This window comes from Andrographis paniculata, unplaced genomic scaffold (genome assembly GCF_009805555.1).
Source record: "Andrographis paniculata isolate CXL003 unplaced genomic scaffold, ASM980555v1 Contig52END, whole genome shotgun sequence".
In the NCBI taxonomy this organism is placed as follows: Eukaryota; Viridiplantae; Streptophyta; class Magnoliopsida; order Lamiales; family Acanthaceae; genus Andrographis; species Andrographis paniculata.
Window position 1 is genome coordinate 6696405 of NW_026137587.1, and position 19019 is coordinate 6715423.

General features: G+C 34.5%; 4 protein-coding genes and 1 non-coding gene across 6 annotated transcripts; 2 read left to right on the forward strand and 3 right to left on the reverse strand.

Annotated features, from left to right (window-relative positions):
- Nucleotides 1-3954: 3954 nt before the first annotated feature.
- On the reverse strand, nucleotides 3955-8379 carry LOC127254949 (proteasome subunit alpha type-2-A). The gene is made up of 12 exons (XM_051280316.1): nucleotides 8273-8379; nucleotides 7767-7834; nucleotides 7597-7673; nucleotides 7337-7401; nucleotides 7001-7047; nucleotides 6504-6579; nucleotides 5989-6056; nucleotides 5378-5447; nucleotides 4905-4990; nucleotides 4591-4653; nucleotides 4269-4334; nucleotides 3955-4173 (listed from the first exon to the last, which is right to left on the reverse strand). Exons 2-12 carry the CDS (start codon nucleotides 7805-7807, stop codon nucleotides 4125-4127), a joined length of 708 nt encoding a protein of 235 aa, XP_051136273.1. The 5' UTR covers nucleotides 7808-7834; nucleotides 8273-8379; the 3' UTR covers nucleotides 3955-4124.
- Nucleotides 8380-8571: 192 nt separating this feature from the next.
- Nucleotides 8572-13430, forward strand: LOC127254709 (thiosulfate/3-mercaptopyruvate sulfurtransferase 1, mitochondrial). Its single transcript, XM_051279959.1, has 12 exons — nucleotides 8572-8961; nucleotides 9576-9764; nucleotides 10109-10168; nucleotides 10322-10384; nucleotides 10572-10696; nucleotides 10791-10953; nucleotides 11143-11202; nucleotides 11684-11742; nucleotides 12031-12112; nucleotides 12620-12683; nucleotides 12861-12928; nucleotides 13029-13430. Exons 1-12 carry the CDS (start codon nucleotides 8851-8853, stop codon nucleotides 13128-13130), a joined length of 1146 nt encoding a protein of 381 aa, XP_051135916.1. The 5' UTR covers nucleotides 8572-8850; the 3' UTR covers nucleotides 13131-13430.
- Nucleotides 13431-13749: 319 nt separating this feature from the next.
- TRNAR-CCG (transfer RNA arginine (anticodon CCG)) lies at nucleotides 13750-13822 on the forward strand. The gene has a single exon. It is a non-coding gene; the product is annotated as a tRNA-Arg (tRNA).
- A 235-nt stretch (nucleotides 13823-14057) lies between these two features.
- On the reverse strand, nucleotides 14058-16949 carry LOC127254300 (phosphoglycerate kinase, cytosolic). 2 transcript variants are annotated; one of them, XM_051279339.1, is made up of 7 exons: nucleotides 16843-16949; nucleotides 16522-16720; nucleotides 16113-16190; nucleotides 15777-16037; nucleotides 15205-15522; nucleotides 14597-14755; nucleotides 14058-14521 (listed from the first exon to the last, which is right to left on the reverse strand). In XM_051279339.1, exons 2-7 carry the CDS (start codon nucleotides 16714-16716, stop codon nucleotides 14327-14329), a joined length of 1206 nt encoding a protein of 401 aa, XP_051135296.1. In that variant the 5' UTR covers nucleotides 16717-16720; nucleotides 16843-16949; the 3' UTR covers nucleotides 14058-14326. The 2 variants fall into 2 exon arrangements, with proteins under 2 accessions (XP_051135296.1, XP_051135295.1); XM_051279338.1 differs by having other exon boundaries at nucleotides 16522-16749; nucleotides 16843-16945.
- A 359-nt stretch (nucleotides 16950-17308) lies between these two features.
- LOC127254301 (nuclear transcription factor Y subunit C-2) lies at nucleotides 17309-18277 on the reverse strand. Its single transcript, XM_051279340.1, has 2 exons — nucleotides 18123-18277; nucleotides 17309-17991 (listed from the first exon to the last, which is right to left on the reverse strand). The coding sequence occupies exons 1-2, from the start codon at nucleotides 18124-18126 to the stop codon at nucleotides 17474-17476; spliced, it is 522 nt and encodes a 173-aa protein (XP_051135297.1). The 5' UTR covers nucleotides 18127-18277; the 3' UTR covers nucleotides 17309-17473.
- Between the last annotated feature and the right edge of the window lie 742 nt (nucleotides 18278-19019).

Below are 19019 nucleotides of genomic sequence, written 5' to 3' on the forward strand. Positions count from 1 at the left end.
CAATACAATATATATCACATATTTATATTATTATTATTTTCTCCTAAAATATATAATATTTAATTAATTTTAGACATATACATATTTAAATGCCTACAATTATAACAACCGCAACAACAATAATAAATATCATTACCGATACTCATCAAATTTTATTAAAATCGGCTCTCATATCATAGCTCGAAAAAATTATTATTACAAACAAACAAACGCCTATTTCGTTCGGATTGTTGTTCCAATCACTCAACTTAACACGCCTTATAACATTGGCATTTAGGAATGTCGACTCCAATATTCAAACATTTTCCGTAATCGAATTTCTCTTTCTTACAAGCTGCGTCGCATGCGCTCGGAGCACATAGAAATCCCTTATACAGCCTACTATGCTCACTGCATGTCTTCCCAGACGCCGCCTCGGCAGCTGGCATTGTCATCATCGTCATTTTCTCTGTGAAAGAAAAAAAAAAAAAAAAAAAAAAAAAAATTGCATCATTTTCTTACATATATATTCCTAATTATGAGGCTTTGTTATATTAGAACTATGCATAAAACAAAAATAAAATCATAAAAATCTTCCAAATTTTATTTATGAATGCGAGAAAAAAAAAAGAGGGATTACCGCAAAGCAAGACAAGGAGAAAAAATAAGATGAAATTTGAGAGATTGAACGCCATGAAGAATAAAAATAATGGTATATCGAAATTATAGTTGTAAGAAGAATAGATACATGTTATGCCCTTCTCCCCTTATCTTTTATAGCTAAATTAATATTTATTTTATTACAATATATTCTTGTAATATTATTAGCATTGTAGTAATAAGATGCTTTTTTTTTGTTATTCCCGTTATCTTGTTGTAGTTTTAATAGAAAATTTGTACAATAATTGTAAGCTGAAAGAAATATTACATATATATATATAATAAATCAATTTAATAATTATAAAATACTCTCTGTCGTATAAAATGAGATTCGAATACAAGACCTAAGGTTGTAATCATGTTAAATAATTTGAATGATCGTCTCACTTAAAAGTTGACAGCCATTTACTTCATTTAACAAAAATCGTTAGTATTTTTTTAATAATTTTTTAAATGACAAAGGAATTATATATTCTTAAAAGATGGGAATATTATTGATGACAACTAAATACAAGAAATACTCTCTCCGTGCAATTTTTATTATTTTTATTTTTAATATAGTAAAAATAATCATATAGTAATATTTAAATACCTTATAATATTTTCATAAATTACAAAACTATCATTATACATGCGACAAAAATATCAAAATTATCTTACATATTTCAACTAACTTATAAAATACTCTTATTTTTTTTTTAATTTAATACAAAAATTCAGAAAAAATACATTCATTAGCTTGAAACAGAGGAGTATATTGTATGTAAATGTATTTAAAGAATATATAATAGTTGTGCTTTTTTTTTAAAAAAAAAAATCAAAGTACAATTCTTATATTACTATAATTTTATATTCCATCGTATATTATATGTATATATATGAATATATATTGTTTATTTTTAAAATATACAATATTCCATATTTATTTTTAATACAAACTATTACATCTAACAAATATTTCAACTCAAAAATAAATAAATACACACATAAAGTAAGTTTTTTTTGTTTGGATGTGGGTTTTTAATTTGTTTGGGTTTTCAAATATTTACTTTTCCTATTAATTCAAATATCAATTTTATTTTTATATTTTAAATATTAACTCAACACATAAAATATCGCATCAATATAATTGATATCACATTAAATAATTAATGTAGTACAAAATTTTTAATGTCTCTCAAATTCAAACCTAGCTATCAGTCCTACTTTCAGACACATATCTTATATCTTACTATTGTATCGAGTTTAGAAAATATTTGATAATTGCCCAAGCCCGTCTGAGGAAGAGTTACGGGTCGTAAAACAAAAAAATACGCCTGAAATTTTTTTGTCTTTTCTGAATGCTAGGGAGAGAAAATCGGATAAAAAAAATGCCATTTTAGAGTTTTATCAACAATTTGCTTGCGTAGGCGGGGACCCGATATTTTCGTGTACGGTCTAATGAGGCTACTATGAAATATTTACTCATGGGTGGGGTTTGATTGTGTCATAGCTCTATAAATTCGGAATTAGGTGATGAGTCGTCGGACTTATCCACCAAGGGATTCGTGGAATTTCTGAAATACCAGATTGGCCCGTCCTGCCATAACATAAGTACCTCTATATTCTGCTGAGTATGATTCGACAATAGAGTTGAGTCAGTGATTAGAAAATTTCCTTTTCTTGATCTTTAAATTTTGACACTTAGATTTATCTTTGTCCAAAATTCATTTAGAAAATTGTAAACTTGACCCTCCATAGTTAATCTAATCTAATTTCAAATAAAACTCAATTCATAGACTACCACAACACTTAAATTCTAATAATAATAATAATAATAATAATAATAATATTCCAACAATACGCTTTCATAGATCGACAAAATTATTATTACAAACAAGCAAACACATATTTGATGCATATATAGTTGGAATTGTTGTTTCGACCGCTTTAACTAACACGACTTATAACATTGGCAGGTGGGAAACCCGCCGCCTTTGAAGTTGACCTCACATTTGCCTTGATCCCACTTGTCTTTCTTGCAAACCGCTTCGCATTGGCTCGCAACACACGGGATTTCCTTGTAATTCCGACATTCCTCCCTGCATGTCTTCCCGCTCGTCATCGTCCCTGTGGAAAAAAATAAAATTATTGCATCATTTTAATTTATTACGGACATCTTTGATTATGATGTTTGTGTTTTCAATATTATTTTAGAACTATTCATCGCAAAAAAATATATATCTAAAAACTTTTATATCATATATTTAGCTTTTCCTTTATATTCATTGGAAATCACATGATATACTATATTTATATAATTCCGAAATAAATATTCGTGTTATGTCACAATTTCATAAAAAGTAACCTATGATTGTGTTGTATAAACAATTTTTATTATTATTATTTTTAACATAAAGAAATAAAGAAACCATTGCAATTGCCGAAAATAAGCTTACTAAAGATACAAAAATAGAAGAAAGATTGAAAAACATTGTAAAATGATATCTCGATTTACTATATTGTACTTATTATTATTATTACATATATAAATTATTTTTCTTTAAAATATCATATTTTATTGAAAAAAGAAAAAAGAAAAATTAGCAAAGTAGAAGAAGGCTTACCACAAAGCAAGAAAAAGAGAAACAATAAGACAATCTTTGGGAGTCTGAACGCCATGAATAATAATATTATTATGTTTTCACGAAGAATATAATATATGTCACGTTCCTTTTCTCTATATTTTATAGCTAAATTAAATTTTATGTCATTGTAATATACATATTCTTGTGATATTATTACAGGACATTGTAATATTTTCATATAATATTATTATATAGTAGCATTGTAATAATATTATTACTAGTATTTTGTGTTAGAAAGAAATATTATACATATATAATAAATTAATTTAATTATTATAAAATATCTTATTGAAATATACGTATGTCATTGTATGACAACCAAATTTGAAAATATATATCTTATAAAAAAATATATTTTATATTGACTTTATTACGAGTAGATTGGATACATATTTTTAAATTGATGCTCTAAGAAATATATCAGTATTCTAAATAAATTGATCTATAAAAACATATTTGGCATTTTATTAACATATAATGTTCTAAAAAGCACTTATGGATGTTCAGAAAAACATAAATTTTAAATATAATATCGATAATTTTTTCAAATCAATACAGTAAAAGCCACCTATATAAATTGTACTTGTGTATATATATTATTATTTTTTATAATTAATTTTCGATTCGACGACCTGCAAGATAAATGCATATAAAGCCAAGTAGCAAATAATGTACAAGTTCATATAGGTACCATTGTAAAAATTCAGTGTGCTTTATAAAAAAAATCCCAAATTACGGTAATTATCCCCCGGTAAGGGTAAGAACATAATGTAGAGTTTGCAGGAAATGTTGGGACAACATCTTAACAAAGCAATTGAAAGAGTTTGCGCATCGATGAGAAATCTTGGCCGGGGAGGATTATTCAACTTCCTGTAGGTAATCATTAACTTCAGATGGTGTTAGAACCCTGCAGGGAAGTGATCGGGAAGTGTTATTTCTTGTCTGAATGTTACACGGGCAGGCAGGCGTATGCTGTTGCTGGAAATAGATATAAACGCTTACCTGAATATCTTGTCGTTGCCAATTACGCCAATCTCAATGTTTTTGCCTGAGATCTGTCCTTCAAATCTGTACAGGTGGTTAGACCAGCAATTTTAGTAAATGTCGGACAGTGAATTTCATACTTTAGGTTCTAAAGTGTGTGAAGAAAAGATAATTGAGCTACACTACAATGCTCCATTGATAAATGATAATTATAATCGATTTTTGGTGATTTTATATAAAACGAATAACCATAGATACAAAACACTCAATACATTCGACAAGCTAAAGTCAGAGAAATATATGTCAGCGGCAACTTAAAATGGAGCACAGATATACTTACCCCTCTTTCAGAGTCAAAATTGCCGTATGCACAGCATCATCGAGTTCCATATCTTCTGTGTACCTGCAAAAATATCAATGGGTAACGAATTGATAAACTTTGATAGCATAAAAAGGATACTAAATGCAATAAGAAGTAGATAAACAATGAGAAAAATAAAACATAAAAGTTGTGTGGAGGTACTAGGCCATCGAATTTATCCATAAGTAGTGCATCAAACGCAATTTAATAGTAGATGGGAAGATAGGAAATTGAAATTTGACAATTGTAACAAGGACAACAGCATCACATGAAGAATATACATAATTACCAACCTTTTCTCTAGAAATGTCTTTGCATTGGAAACATTCTTTCCCATAGCTGAAGCTTTCCACGAAAAGTATGAGCCAGAAGGATCCACCTTCAGAAGAAACAATTGTTTTTTATATTTTTCAGAACATTTATGAGATTATGCAATTAGATCATGAAACACCAGCTGTTTTATGACACAAAAGTTATATAAAGGTCAATCAGCGCTCGGCAAAAAGTTACTTGAATTGTTAATTGGGGGTTTGGATTTTGAATAGTAAAGAAATTGAATTGGAATAATTATATGAATTTATTTTTAGTGTAATATAAAAAATAAAGGATATGTATTTGATATGATGTTTTTTAAGGTAAAGAATTTTATAATTAGTGGAAATTTTTAAAAATCTTTGAAAGAAACACTAGTACCAAAAGAAGTGCTTAGAAGCATCTCAGCAGCAGCTAAAACAGAACAATGCCACATTAAGACATAAGGGGATACCTGATATAGTTGCGGACCCTTGTCGTCATATCCAGCAACCAAGAGTGATACACCAAATGGCCTCACACCACTGCCAGAAAAGGACAGGATTCAGAAGAAAGAAGCATACTGAGATGAGGCTAGAAACTACAGTCAAAGCTAGCTTTCCTAGGCAGGCATGTAATGCAAATTGTATGTGCATTTGGTGTGTGTGCGTGTGTGTGTATTTTCAATATAATTTAAGGTCGTAGGATTGTCAAGTAACCAAAAATATGAGATGATGCAAGTCTCAACCACTTCAGATTCGTTGTACAGCCTAAGCTTGGACATCTTGGCATTATCAAACCATTTCTTAGTTCACCCATTTGAAGGAAAACACTTAGGTATAGTAGGCTATCCGAAATTGAAGTCAACAATACATTATACATCTCACATATGAATATGACAAGAAGCCATACGGTTAGAACACACAGTCTATTAAAGGGGTGGGGGGGTGGGGGTGGCTGTCTTTAAAGCAGTCTAATTAGAGATAACACTCATAGGGTATAAATTACTAAAATAGCTTTAGAAATACATCTCACACATGAATATAAACACCACATTGCAAGCACAAAACATGTAGCAGAGCATACCCAGATTGAGTGAATTCCTGCATAACAGTGGCAGTTTCCCTCACCAGTTGAGTAACTGGAATAGATTCCTGATCATGTCACGGGACAGACGTCAGTATCAGTCATACCAAACCCAAAATCATGTGCACAAATCAAGAATTTGGATCTAAGGACAGTCAACAGGAAATAATAATAAAAGGTTAAGAAACAAAAAATTAATATCCAGTTCAGGAGAAGAAGAGCCAAGGTCTAAATAATAAAGGTTTATAACAGTTCAAAACAACCACCAAGCGTCTTTTATTACACAACACCGTTATCAGAAAAGATTGATTTCAACAAAGCTAGATTTCATTCATGTGGAATTCATTTATAGAGTACATTCCCCGCGTAAGTGAATAGAAGTGACTTGATAAATAATGGCATTTTACTAGATGCCATAACTGACTATCACAGTAAACACATGTTCAGACTAAAAAGATAGATATCACGCAGTTGTATGGAGAATTTTAAAGTGGAAGGAGTGGAGAAATAAATACTTTATATAGCCGAAAATATTGCTCAGCCTGTTTTCTGCTTTTTCGAACCAAAACACGAGAATCAGGACCCATGCCACTGCACAAGAGTAAAGATATCACCAGAATCATCAGGTATACAGTAAATCAGTAACAGGAAATTGCAAAAGCAAGCAGTTTGAATTAAATTGAAAATGCAAATGATCTAGATCCCTGATTAGAGCTAAATTAAGTTCGTAAAATTAATAAAGAATAAAGAGTACTAAGTTTTCACAACAATTGAGCATACAATCATGTTTACAGTTGAATGAAACAAAAGAAAGGTTCACTCTTTCCAACATATTGAATCAAGTGAGGCAGATTAAAGCATAATATATGTATCAGCAAACATGATAAGAGGCTTTGCTATGCCATTACACTGCAACCTAATATTAATTTGTTTCTACAGTTCTACAAATCGGCCAAAAGCACAGCAGAGAATTTTTTCCATATTCAAATGACTAAATCAGGATATCACAAACCTGTAAACAACCCCAATGTTAGGGGTTAAAATCTGAATCTTTTGCACCTGAAAACAGAGAAATCAATCCTCATAAACCAATCCCCAACATTGGCAAAACAAGTAGACATATAAAAATGAAAAAACAATATATGAGAGAAATGATTGTGCAAGAAGTAACGTGAGGTAGAAATTTTGAATAATCCTTGAAATGCTTGAACAAAACAGATCAATTTTATTGACAAATGTATCTTGCTTCTAAGTTGTTTACAATAATTGAGTTTAACTTATTGGTTAAAACATAAAAAAAGGGCATGCTTCACAAGCACTGAAAATAAGTTTGAACAGAAAACCTTACAGATGTCTCATCAACTAAAATCGAAGGTAATTTCTTCTCTGTTGCGATGACAACCCCATTAGCAGCTGCAACAACACAAAGCATTAGATCATTCTTTTTAACAATTTTTCACCATTGCTCATGTAATTCTTGATCTAAAGCAATCACACATCATTATCAAACAGCCAATATGTTATCCAAACGTCCAAACTGACATATTTTCATTACAAATGTGTTGGTAGACCATTGAATATATATTGAGAGAATACGATAGCAATCACCTTTAATTCCTAGGGACGTTTGACCCGATCCAACAGCAGTCAAGGCATGTTCAATTTGAACAAGCTTTCCTGAAGGGCTGTGATCCCGGACAAAATTAACCATCATTGTTGCAACATTTTCCAGTAAAGAAAATAAGATTCAAACATTTCCCAGCATAATCAATGCAAACCTGAAGGTGGTTAGCGAGAAAGAGTACTGGCTGTCACCCATCGAATTCTTGACAAAACTTCACTATCCCTGAAGAATAAACATTTAAAAAAAAAATTAAAATCAATACACAGTCCATCTTCGACTCGTTCATGCAGCTAACACTCGTACCATTTACGCGTGAACAAGCTTCCGAAGCCGAATACATAACAAATCAACAAAAAGCTACTACTAACAATAACCCTAACGAACCCCGAAATTCTACGATCGGCCAAAAAAGAAAGTCTAAGAAAATGCACAAACGATTTTCTAACAAATGAAAAACAATAAGAGCTCAAGATCTCTCCGAAAAGCAGAAGCAGCACTCGAAAAAGAAAAAAAAAAAAAAAAACGCACAGAAATGCACCCCCCCAAAAAAATAAATAAATAAAAATCTTCCTAAGAAACCACCTCAACATTGACAGTCTCGAACGACAGAAATACACAAAAACGTAAATCTTGGAAATGAAAGAAAAGAATAGCAAGTACCTTGTTCAATTTCTTGCGCGCTCCGAACTGCACTGACTCTTCGACGACAAAGGTTTTGTTCGGTGATTTCTTGCTGAAGAAGAAGGGGAATCTGAGCATCCTTTTTAAGGCCGAGTTTTATGGGCCTAAAGCATTTCAAATTTTTTATAAGCCCAAACTTTAATTTGGCCCAAATTCAATTATAACCACTCGATTAACCCAAATTCCACGTCGGCCCATTTAAATGGCCCCATTAAATTTGGGCCTATTTCAATTCGGCCCACTTTATTCGGCCTCAAATTCGATATCTTCGTTCATTCTGAGGTAGGAAGAATTTCTGAAACCCATCGATCGGTGACCGCTTCAGTCGCACTGGTGTCGGCGAATTGAAGCCAGCGGCGTCGGCGATTCGATTCTCGATTGTCAAGGAACGAAAATTTGTTCTGAAATCGGTAGAACTTTTTCCTACGAATCTGGTTTTTGTTTCCTGTGGAGGAAGAGGGAGTTTTAATCAAGAACGCTGCAGTCTCCACTTAGCAATTAGGTCAAATCTTCTGTGACAATTTTGATTCTCGCCGCTCCTTGTTTGGAGTTCTGTAATGGCGTCTGCCGTTTTCTCCAGAGCCGTCTTTGCTGGCCGTACTATTCAGTCTGTTTTTTCAGCTTCATCGCGATTCCGAGGACCGCAGCTGCTTGCTTCAGTTCCCGCCGTGAGTTCCTTTTCGCTGTCTGCGACTGTGTTATTTATTTTCAGTACGGGTAATTTCTTTCTTAGTTGTCGTTATATTAAGAGCTTTTCATTTCGACGAATTGGAGTTTCAAGCGGAACGTGAATTATGCTGTATTACTGCTCTGTGCATACCAAATTTAAGGCTTTATTTTTTCTTCTGTTCTTGGTTTGAACTAAATAATCGATACACGAATCCTGAATCCATAGCCTGTTCTGTAATCCTAATGCGAGCTGAGTTGCTTGTGTCTTTGTTTGAGGTTTGGATTTTCTGTTTGGCTTTTGAATACTAAAATATTGGAATAGTTATTTGATGTAAAATTAAATTTCAATTTAATATTTAAAAAAAAAAAAAAGAAGTTCAGTTGATGTTTTGAAGGTAACATTTTGGAGGAATTTGTAAAAGTTTTTCAAAAATCCCCCAATAGAATAATTCGGTATCCAAAGGGTACTAAGGTCTGATGAACTGCATTAGATGTTCAAATTCGTTTTTATCCTTATTAGGGTAATAATTTCTAGCATTTTTTTTTTATTTAAAGTTCTTCTAGGAACCTTTTAGTTTTTAAAGGTTAAATGTTGTGTTTTTTGTATGTGCAGAAGAGATCATTTCAGCCAGGGTTCGTACTCTCGCGCTTGGCATGTCAAACTCTAGGGTCCATTTCTCGTTGCGTATCTACATCGGCAGTTGCATCGCAAGCTTCATTCTCATCCCAGTCCTTATCCACTAATGAGCCTGTTGTTTCAGTTGATTGGCTCCATGCAAATCTCCGAGAGCCGGATGTCAAGGTTTGCAGAGTGACTAAAACAATTGCTTTGGTGTTTACTTTTTGCATGTGCATGAGCTTACCTTTTATTCCATCCATTTCACAAATTAAAAATAGCTCCAAGAATCTGTTTGGTAACTTTATTTGCTTGTTTTGGTTCATGTGTAAGAATATTATATATATATATATAATCATTTTTTATTTTTGTTCTTGCTTTGAAGTTGATTTCATCTCTATCACACTTTGGGTAATGAAATCTGATTCAGGAAAGTGCTATATTCTTATATTATATGTCTTAGTATCTTTACTTTTGGATTTACTTTGCTATTTGATGTGATGTCGTGTGCCTTGGTGTTAATACTTTAGGTGTTGGATGCTTCTTGGTACATGCCAGATGAAAGGAGAGACCCACTCCAAGAGTATAAGGTGCTGATACTTTTCTGTTTTTAGTATTTTTATTGTAAATTGGCCTTGCTTGTTGGAACTGTAACTGTACACGTCATTTAATATGCAATTCTACTGCCCTTCAGTTTGTCAAGTTTGTGGCTGCCTGCTTATAAAATAAAAAAATTTGAACAGGTTGCTCATATTCCCGGTGCAGTTTTCTTTGATGTTGATGGCATATCAGACCAAAATACTAATGTAAGATACTTTGCCCCTTCTCAAATTCAAATATAATGTTTCGTAAGCACCCAGGATGTTAAACCTTGAATACCCTGGCTGCAGAATCTTTGGTATTTGTAGTTCATTTGAGTTCTCTAATAATGTGCCCATTCCTCAATCTCCACTTCAATGTGCATGGAATCTCATAATGAATTTTTGTGCATAGTTGCCACACATGTTACCATCTCAAAAAGCATTTGCTGCTGCGGTTTCAGCTCTTGGGATTGAGAATAAAGATGGGCTTGTCGTTTATGATGGAAAAGGAATTTTTAGTGCAGCTCGTGTTTGGTGGTAAGTTTTGAAGTTCCAAAGTTTGCAAATGCTGCTGAAAACTGCTAGACTTGTATTGATTATCATATATGTAATCACATATGTTTAATTACAGGATGTTTCGAGTATTCGGGCATGACAGGATTTGGGTTTTAGATGGAGGCCTGCCAAGATGGCGTGCTTCTGGATATGATGTTGAATCAAGTGCATCAGGCGATGCTATCCTAAAAGCTAGTGCTGCTAGTGAGGCAATAGAAAAAATATCCCACGGGCAGGCGGTCAGTATCGTCTCATATCAATCTCCACTCCCCAAAGCTCCCCTCAATCCATGATTCTGGGCGAGTTTCTTTGTAGCATTTTTTGTTTGATATACCTCTGAGATAACAATTCAGATTTAGTTGTTCAATATCAATGTGTTCTGTTTTTATACCTCCCTACCTTGTTTTACAAGTGATTGGTATCTGCAGGTTGGACCAATTACGTTTGAAACCAACTTCCAGCCACATCTTGTTTGGTCACTTGAACAGGTCTTGTTTTCTCCATTCAATTCAGTCTTGAATCTTGATGTTGTTACCTGATATATGGGCTGTTAATTTTTGCTATGACTAGGAGTTGTTTGTTGAACTTATGCAAAAGGCTCATTATCTCAGTAATTTCCTTAGTAGGTGGAATGGATGGATGCTAAGATCTTATGTAGTGAGAAGGAAATTCTTTTAACATTAAAATATGCTGTCAATTTTTCAGAAATTAAGGATTAACTAGTGCTGATTAAGTTCTTGCAGTTCATGGTTTGATTGTTGTCACATTGTTTGGGATTGCTTCCCGAAATATAGTTTTACCTTTGCCCTTTTTGTGTGTAGTAACTTAGAAGAGAAAATTGGATGCAGGATTTTGTTCTATTGATTATCAAGTAGCTGCTACGCTAAATTTTTCTGTGATCGACTCTATATGTGCAATTTAAGTATTATGCATTTGACATTCACATTATTATTTATCCCATATTTTCAGGTGCGGAACAATATGGAGGAGAAAACACATCAGCATGTTGATGCTCGCTCAAAGGCTAGGTATATTTATTAATAACCGGGTCTGTCGTTTAGTCTCATTAGTATATGTGATTGCTCATTACCCAAAACCATTTGTAACAGTGTTCAGGCAAATGATTTCATTATAAATAAGCCTTTCAGAAGTGACCGCATTAATGCATTCAAATGTGCCTGTCGATGTATTCGTATAGGCTAGAACCAATGGATAGATCTTATTGATAAACTTAAACAAAAGTTACATTGACATTGAGTCTTGTATGAGATACTTTTGGTAACCAATTAATATCTCACCTAGTGTCTTTCTAACAGATTTGATGGAGTTGCACCAGAGCCTCGAAAAGGAATCAGAAGTGGTCATGTTCCAGGGAGCAAATGCATCCCTTTTGGCCAGGTATAAGGCATTTGATGATTGGAAAACATAATTGAACTAGAGCTTAGCTTTCTGAAATCTTGAATTTGAATCTAAACTTATTTCTGACTCACCAAGAATTGTGATGAAACGGAAAGGTGAAACGATTTTTAATTTCTCAAGGGAACATTGAAAATGAATATACTGACACAACTCTGTTTTTTTTTTTTTTTGTCATTTATCTTTCTTCTTTTCTTCCATTCTCGTATATGCCATATTTAGAGTGTGATTCATGCTAGCTCTCATTTTCGTTAAAATAGAATGTTGTTTCTCTTTTTATTCCCCACGAATGCATTTTTGCCCTTTTTTTGTTGCTATTCATGCATCTCAAAAGGATGGATATGATACTAATTATAAGTATATGGTAAAACCTTTTTGAAACATGCAATGTGCTGCTTGTATAAAGCTAGAAACATCAAGGATCCGATCATATTATCGCTGCTTTTTTTAAAGTTTTCTTACAGCATTTGGTAATGGTGGTTCTGGCAGATGTTGGACAGCTCGCAAACACTCTTACCTGCAGACGAGCTCCGGAAGAGGTTTGAACAGGAAGGTTAGATAGACACACTTATTTCGTGTTTTGAATTCTCTCAATTCATGTTTTTTTCTTATGTGGCAATTATTGTTTTCCTTAGCTTAGTCTTCTAATTTTGAAACAGAGATTGTCATTTGAAACTACTGTCTTGAAATGGCTTCACAATGATTGATAGTGACACTTGATTTTCTGCAGGGATCTCACTGGACCGCCCTGTAATGACGTCATGCGGCACCGGTGTGACTGCCTGTATTCTGGCACTGGTGAGCCTTTCTTTCGAATATTTATTTTTAAGATTTGTTGTTTAATCAGGAATGGAGTTTTGAAGATGTTAATAAATTAAAAAATACATCTATTATTCAGGGCCTGCACCGGTTGGGGAAGACTGATGTTCCGGTGTATGATGGGTCGTGGACGGAATGGGGAGCAAATCCGGACACACCAGTATCGTCTACTAAGGAGTAGACGGACGACGAAGACGACGACGACGATGATGTTTGAATCCCATAGTTTTGATACATACATACACCCCAAGAATGGAATGGAATGGAAGGGTGTTTATTGTTGTGAGGAAGGAGGAATAGGGAATGTGAAAAAGACCTGAAAAACCATCAGAGCTGTTCTTTTCTTATTTATTGAACCTTTCACCTGTCATTTGTTATATGTGTGTATTGCTTAATAATCATGAACCTAGTCATTTCCTATATATATTATTGGATATCTATCTGCCTGTAAATCTAATGTTTGTGATGTGAGTTGCATGGATATGGCGTGAATAAAAATTTGTGGGAAATTGGGTGTGTTTGCTTCGGGTTTAAATTTGAATATTTAAAATTTTGTATTTAAATGTCACATAGAAAGATATGATAGATGTGATAAATTATTAATATAATATAAAAAGTGAAAATTTAGTATTTAATTTAATGTCTTTTGAGGGATAAAAATTTGGTTGAAAACAGTGGAAATATAATAAAATTCTTAAGAAAACACAGAAAGAAAATGGCGTGTTATCTGTGCATGGCGTGTCCAGGCAATTATAATGTTAATTAGTTGTATATATAATATAACAAAGTTAATAATGTGTGATCGCGTGGCCTAATGGATAAGGCGCTCGCCTCCGGAGCGGGAGATTGTGGGTTCGAGTCCCATCGCGATCGAAGTTAATCATTATATTTTTTGCTACATACACATTCATAAATATGTTTCTTTCTTTTTATTATTATTAAGTTACGTTCTTTTTTATTATTACTATTAAGTTAATCTACATTCATCAAAATTCAAAAGCACCATCATTGAACAACACTTAATAATGATACCTCCAAAACTTTAGGAAGCGTTATTATATATACAGACCATAAATGGTCAATTACCACGATAAAGCAACTCGCCAAATTGACAGCAACAATAAATATCATACCATATAACAATAAAAATGACCCAAAATTTGGTCGATGATTCCGCACACTAAAGTGTATATTATTATATCTCTGAGATATAAATAAATATACGGCAGAGATTATTTTAAAACAGGTAGGCTACAAAACCAAAACAGCAGTAGCAGCTCAAGCTCAAAACATATTTTTTTATGTTATAAATCGGGCAGGCAAAAGCCAAAAACATAACAATCAAGGGTATTGATTGATTGATTCTTAGCTGGACGTTTATGCATCGTCAAGGGCAAGAACACCGGGAAGTGGTTTCCCCTCTAGAAGTTCCAGGCTGGCACCCCCTCCGGTCGAGATGTGGCTCATCTTGTCGGCAAGACCAACTTTCTCTACAGCAGCAACAGAGTCGCCTCCTCCAATGATTGTCGTCACTCCCTTACCACTCACTTCTGCCAATTTCTTCGCTATTGCCTGAAAGAAAGATGGGATGATATGAATTGATTGTGGGAATTCGATGGGGAAATGAATTCAGTGCCAAATACTTACTTCAGTTCCTGCTGCAAACTTGTCGAATTCAAACACACCCATGGGTCCGTTCCAGATTATGGTCTTGGTAGTGTCCAAAGCTTCGTTGAATGTTTTGATACTGTCGGGGCCAATGTCCAAACCCATCCACCCATCAGGAATTCCGGATGCAGGAACCACCTAAAGATCAAATAATTACAGCATCCATCATGTTAAGAAACTATATCTTATTCGATGTAATCAATGGTATTTTAATTATGGGCTTAATTCTACTCCAAAATCTTAATCTAATAAAGTAAATACTCCCTCCGTCAGCAAAAATTAGAATATTTAGGCCTGACACACAGATTAAGAAAAATAAATATTTTATTGAAAAAACGATAAAAATAAAAAAGTAATTAGGAGTATTTTTGGAGAATGTATTAAAGGTACTGACATTTGTTGTAAAGAATTATTGAATAAAGGATAATAATTAAATGTAGTTGACTTCGCCAAAATTAGTAATTGATAAATCTATTGGAAAGACTAAAAAGAAAAGGGAGATTAAAAGGAAAGTGAGACTAAAAATAAATGATCTAATCATCCTAAACATGGCCTAAGGATGTAACAACATTTTTTTAAGGGCTTACCTTGCTGTTAGCATCGGCAGCAAACTTGTCAGCGACAACAACATCAGAAGGAAGCAAGAGAGACACCCCCTTAGACTCGGCCTTCTTGATCAGTGAAGTTGCAAGATCGAGCTTGTCTTCCTCGACAAGGGAGGATCCAACAGCTTTTCCTTGAGCTTTGTAGAACGTAAATATCATTCCTCCACCAAGAATGAGGATGTCTACCTTCTCCAACAGCGACTCAATAACACCAATTTTAGAAGATACCTTTGAGCCACCAACAATAGCAGCAAATGGCTTCTTTGGGTTGGCCACAGCACCAACCAAGTAATCAAGCTCCTGAAATTAACATCATGTAGATATTAGAGCATGTACACAACAGCAGGCATGATTCCTTAACCGACAAATGTTATACTCAATTAATATCTCTATATTTAAGCAAAATATATCTGAAGAATTCAGGATCAGGAATACAACATCATGGAATCTCAGAAGCACAGCACTACATAACTCACTGTTAAACTTTACTTTAGATTAACTACTTTTCCGATTCAGTCAGATAAAACTAGTAGAAAATTTTACCAACAACACACCTTCTGCATAAGGAAACCAGCAACAGAAGGCTTCAAGTACTTAGCAACACCCTCGGTAGAAGCATGTGCTCTATGCGCAGTTCCAAATGCATCATTCACATACAGGTCAGCGAGGGATGCAAGCTTCTTTGCAAACTCTGGATCATTCTTTTCCTCCTCTTTGTAAAACCTAACATTCTCCAAGAGAAGAACACCACCCTCCGGCAGTGCAGCGACCAGCTTCTCAACTTCCTCACCAATACAGTCATTAGCCATCTTCACCTATAGATATCTTGGCGGTTAGATAAGTAAGCTAATATTGCAGGACATGCTTAGAGAGATCCGTAACAGGCGTACCTCAACTCCGAGAAGCTCAGAGAGTCTGGGAACAAGAGGTTTCAAACTGTACTTTGGCGTGACGCCTTTTGGACGCCCCTGAAAATCAAATCGAAGGTAGTACACCACTTTACAACATAGTATAACCATTAAAACTTCATTTCATAGATCTCTACAGCGATATGAAAAAAAGTTAACCAATTATCGCATATGTGTGCGCGCGAGTACATAATTAATGCCGATCAAATTTTCATCAAATACAAAGGAACACACTAAAAAAGTGTTGACGAAATGACAACATGAAGTTGAATCTAAGAAGAGAAAACCATAAGAAGAACGAGCATTGATATAACTAGGTAAAAAACTGCAACTAAAACTAATACCATCAAATCATCCCCTAATTCGAGTTGAAAACTCGTCTAACACATACCAGGTGACTGGAGAGGATGACTTTAGCGCCATAGCCAATCAAGTAGTTGATTGTGGGGACTGCAGCCCTAATCCTAGTGTCATCAGTGATTTTAGAGTTATCATCCAAAGGCACGTTGAGATCTACTCTGACAAACACTCTCTTCCCCTTCAGATCGGCTTCCTTCAACGATCCGACGCTCTTTTTGGTCGCCATCTCGCTAATTCAAATTAAAAAAAAAAAAAAAACCTAAGCAAACACAAAACAGAAACAAGAATCAGACCAACAGTTACAACGTATCATACTTCGGGCAAGAAGATTACGACAGACTACGAAACTTACACTTGATCTCGAGATAGAAATGAAGGTCTTCGGTCGCAACTTCCAGAGGAGCGCACTAAGTGTGGTGTAGAAAGAGATCACGGACTCGTTGAGACTGCGGAAGAATCGAGAAGGTTACGTTTATATATAAATGGAAATGAAAATGAAAATTTATTAGTATTATTTTTTACATTAATATTTGGGCCGAGTAAACTGGGTCAAATCGCCCTACCCGAATTGCAAAGATGGGCCCTTAATAGGCATGGCCCAAATAAACTGCACCATAGCAAATGACCCGGCCCAAATTTATTTGAGCCGTATGATTTGTATTTGGTTTTTTATTTTAACAAACAAACTTTTAAGGCCGAATTGAACCAAATTAAGTACAAAAATAGCCCAAAAGATTGATCCATCTATGAGCCTTGTTGGCCCAAATTTCATAAATTCGATTTATTTGAATTTTAATTTAATTTAAATAATATTTGAGTGAAAAATCAAAACTAAACGCATCCATTATGAAATTTATTTGGACTATATAATAATAATATAGCCAAGGAAACATTAGCACGGCACAAAAGAACGAAATGACAGTTGTGCCCCCACCCGGAGCAGCATCGCAAATTAAAACCCAATCAATCAATTAATCAATGAATCACGATTCACTCTGGTGGTGGCGCGGCGGCCACATGAAAGGCATAGGGGGCGGCGGCGGAGCCGCCGCAGGAGGCGCATAATAGTAACTAGAGATAGCGTCGGCTGCGGCGGAGGGCAAGGGGATCCCGGCCCCGGTGGTCCCGGACCTGGCGGAGGTGGCGTCGTCGTCCCGGGGAATAATGTCGACGAGGAAGTCGAAGACGTCGGTGCGGGCGATGGCGGCGGCGATGTCGTTCTTCTGGAGCGTACGGCGCTTGTTCTCCTCGGTGTGGATCCAGGACCTGAGGGTCAGCTCCAGGATGAACATCTCGCAGGCCTTGGCGAAGACCACGGGGGCCTCCGCCGAGATCATCCGTACGTCCTCGTCAGCCTTCATGATCTTCTTGATCCGGGCCAGGGGGAGGCTCTGGTTCTTGAACTCCCGGGCCTGCTCCGCCTCCTGCATCTGCTCCGCCCAGAACGCCGCCAGCTGCTCCGGCGGCGACGCCGCGTAGGCTTGCTGGGAGTACTGCTCCGCTGCCGATAATCATGAATAGGAACAACATAGAAATTGAAATTTTTTATTCTTTTTAAAAAAAAAATTAATTTTTATAAGTGATTAATTGATTATATGTTAAATTAAGGGTGAGATTTAGGTATAAGCTTACCCATGTGGTTGTGGAGGATGAAGAAGAGAGTTGCAGATGTGTTATAGAGAGGAAGAAGAAGATGGATTGGAGAGAGGAATAAATTTGAATATGAACCGATGGAAAAGAGAGAGAAAGGGGAAGAAGAGAGTTCTGGGAGTATCGAAACCTGGGACACGTGTTGGTCTGGGACTTCTGCCACCCCCGCCGCAATGTTCCACGTGTCACCTCTCGAATTGGGGATATTTAAATAAATTAATTAGAAGTGGTGACAGATTTAAGGCCTAAATTTTTAGTAGTATATTATATTAAAGATTTCATAATATAGCTACTTTTATAATTATTGTGGGAAATATTTGTTGTTTTTCTATGGTACGTTGAATGATATATTCATTGACACTGATAAGACATCAAGGAACAGTACATATTAATAAAGCTATTAATAAAGTTATTTAAAAAAAAAAAAAAAGTATATTATAATTTACTATTATTAATTAATTAAATATTATTATCTTAAATATTATATATTAATCAAAACATATCATTTAAAATAAGACAAAAAGAGTATGTATTGTTATTAATCTCAATAGTATAAATATTTTCAATTAACTCAAGTATATGTTGCCTATTGATCTACTTTCAATTTAGAGTGTTTTTATAGTATTCAAATATATATTAAACTTATGTGATGTGAAGAAGAGAAAAATATATATATTTTTTTTATTTAAATAATGCGGGGATAAAATGTGGAATATAAATTAAGTATAATTAATTATTTTATATTTTAAAAATATTGCAGGATGTTTGTCACATATCGAAAAAGAAAACATAAAGTCGTAATTTAAAAGTGACAAGCGTTTTTTAGGTGTGCGGATGTTGAGCTAACGGGTGGAAATTGGGATGCTGCTTTGCTTTAGC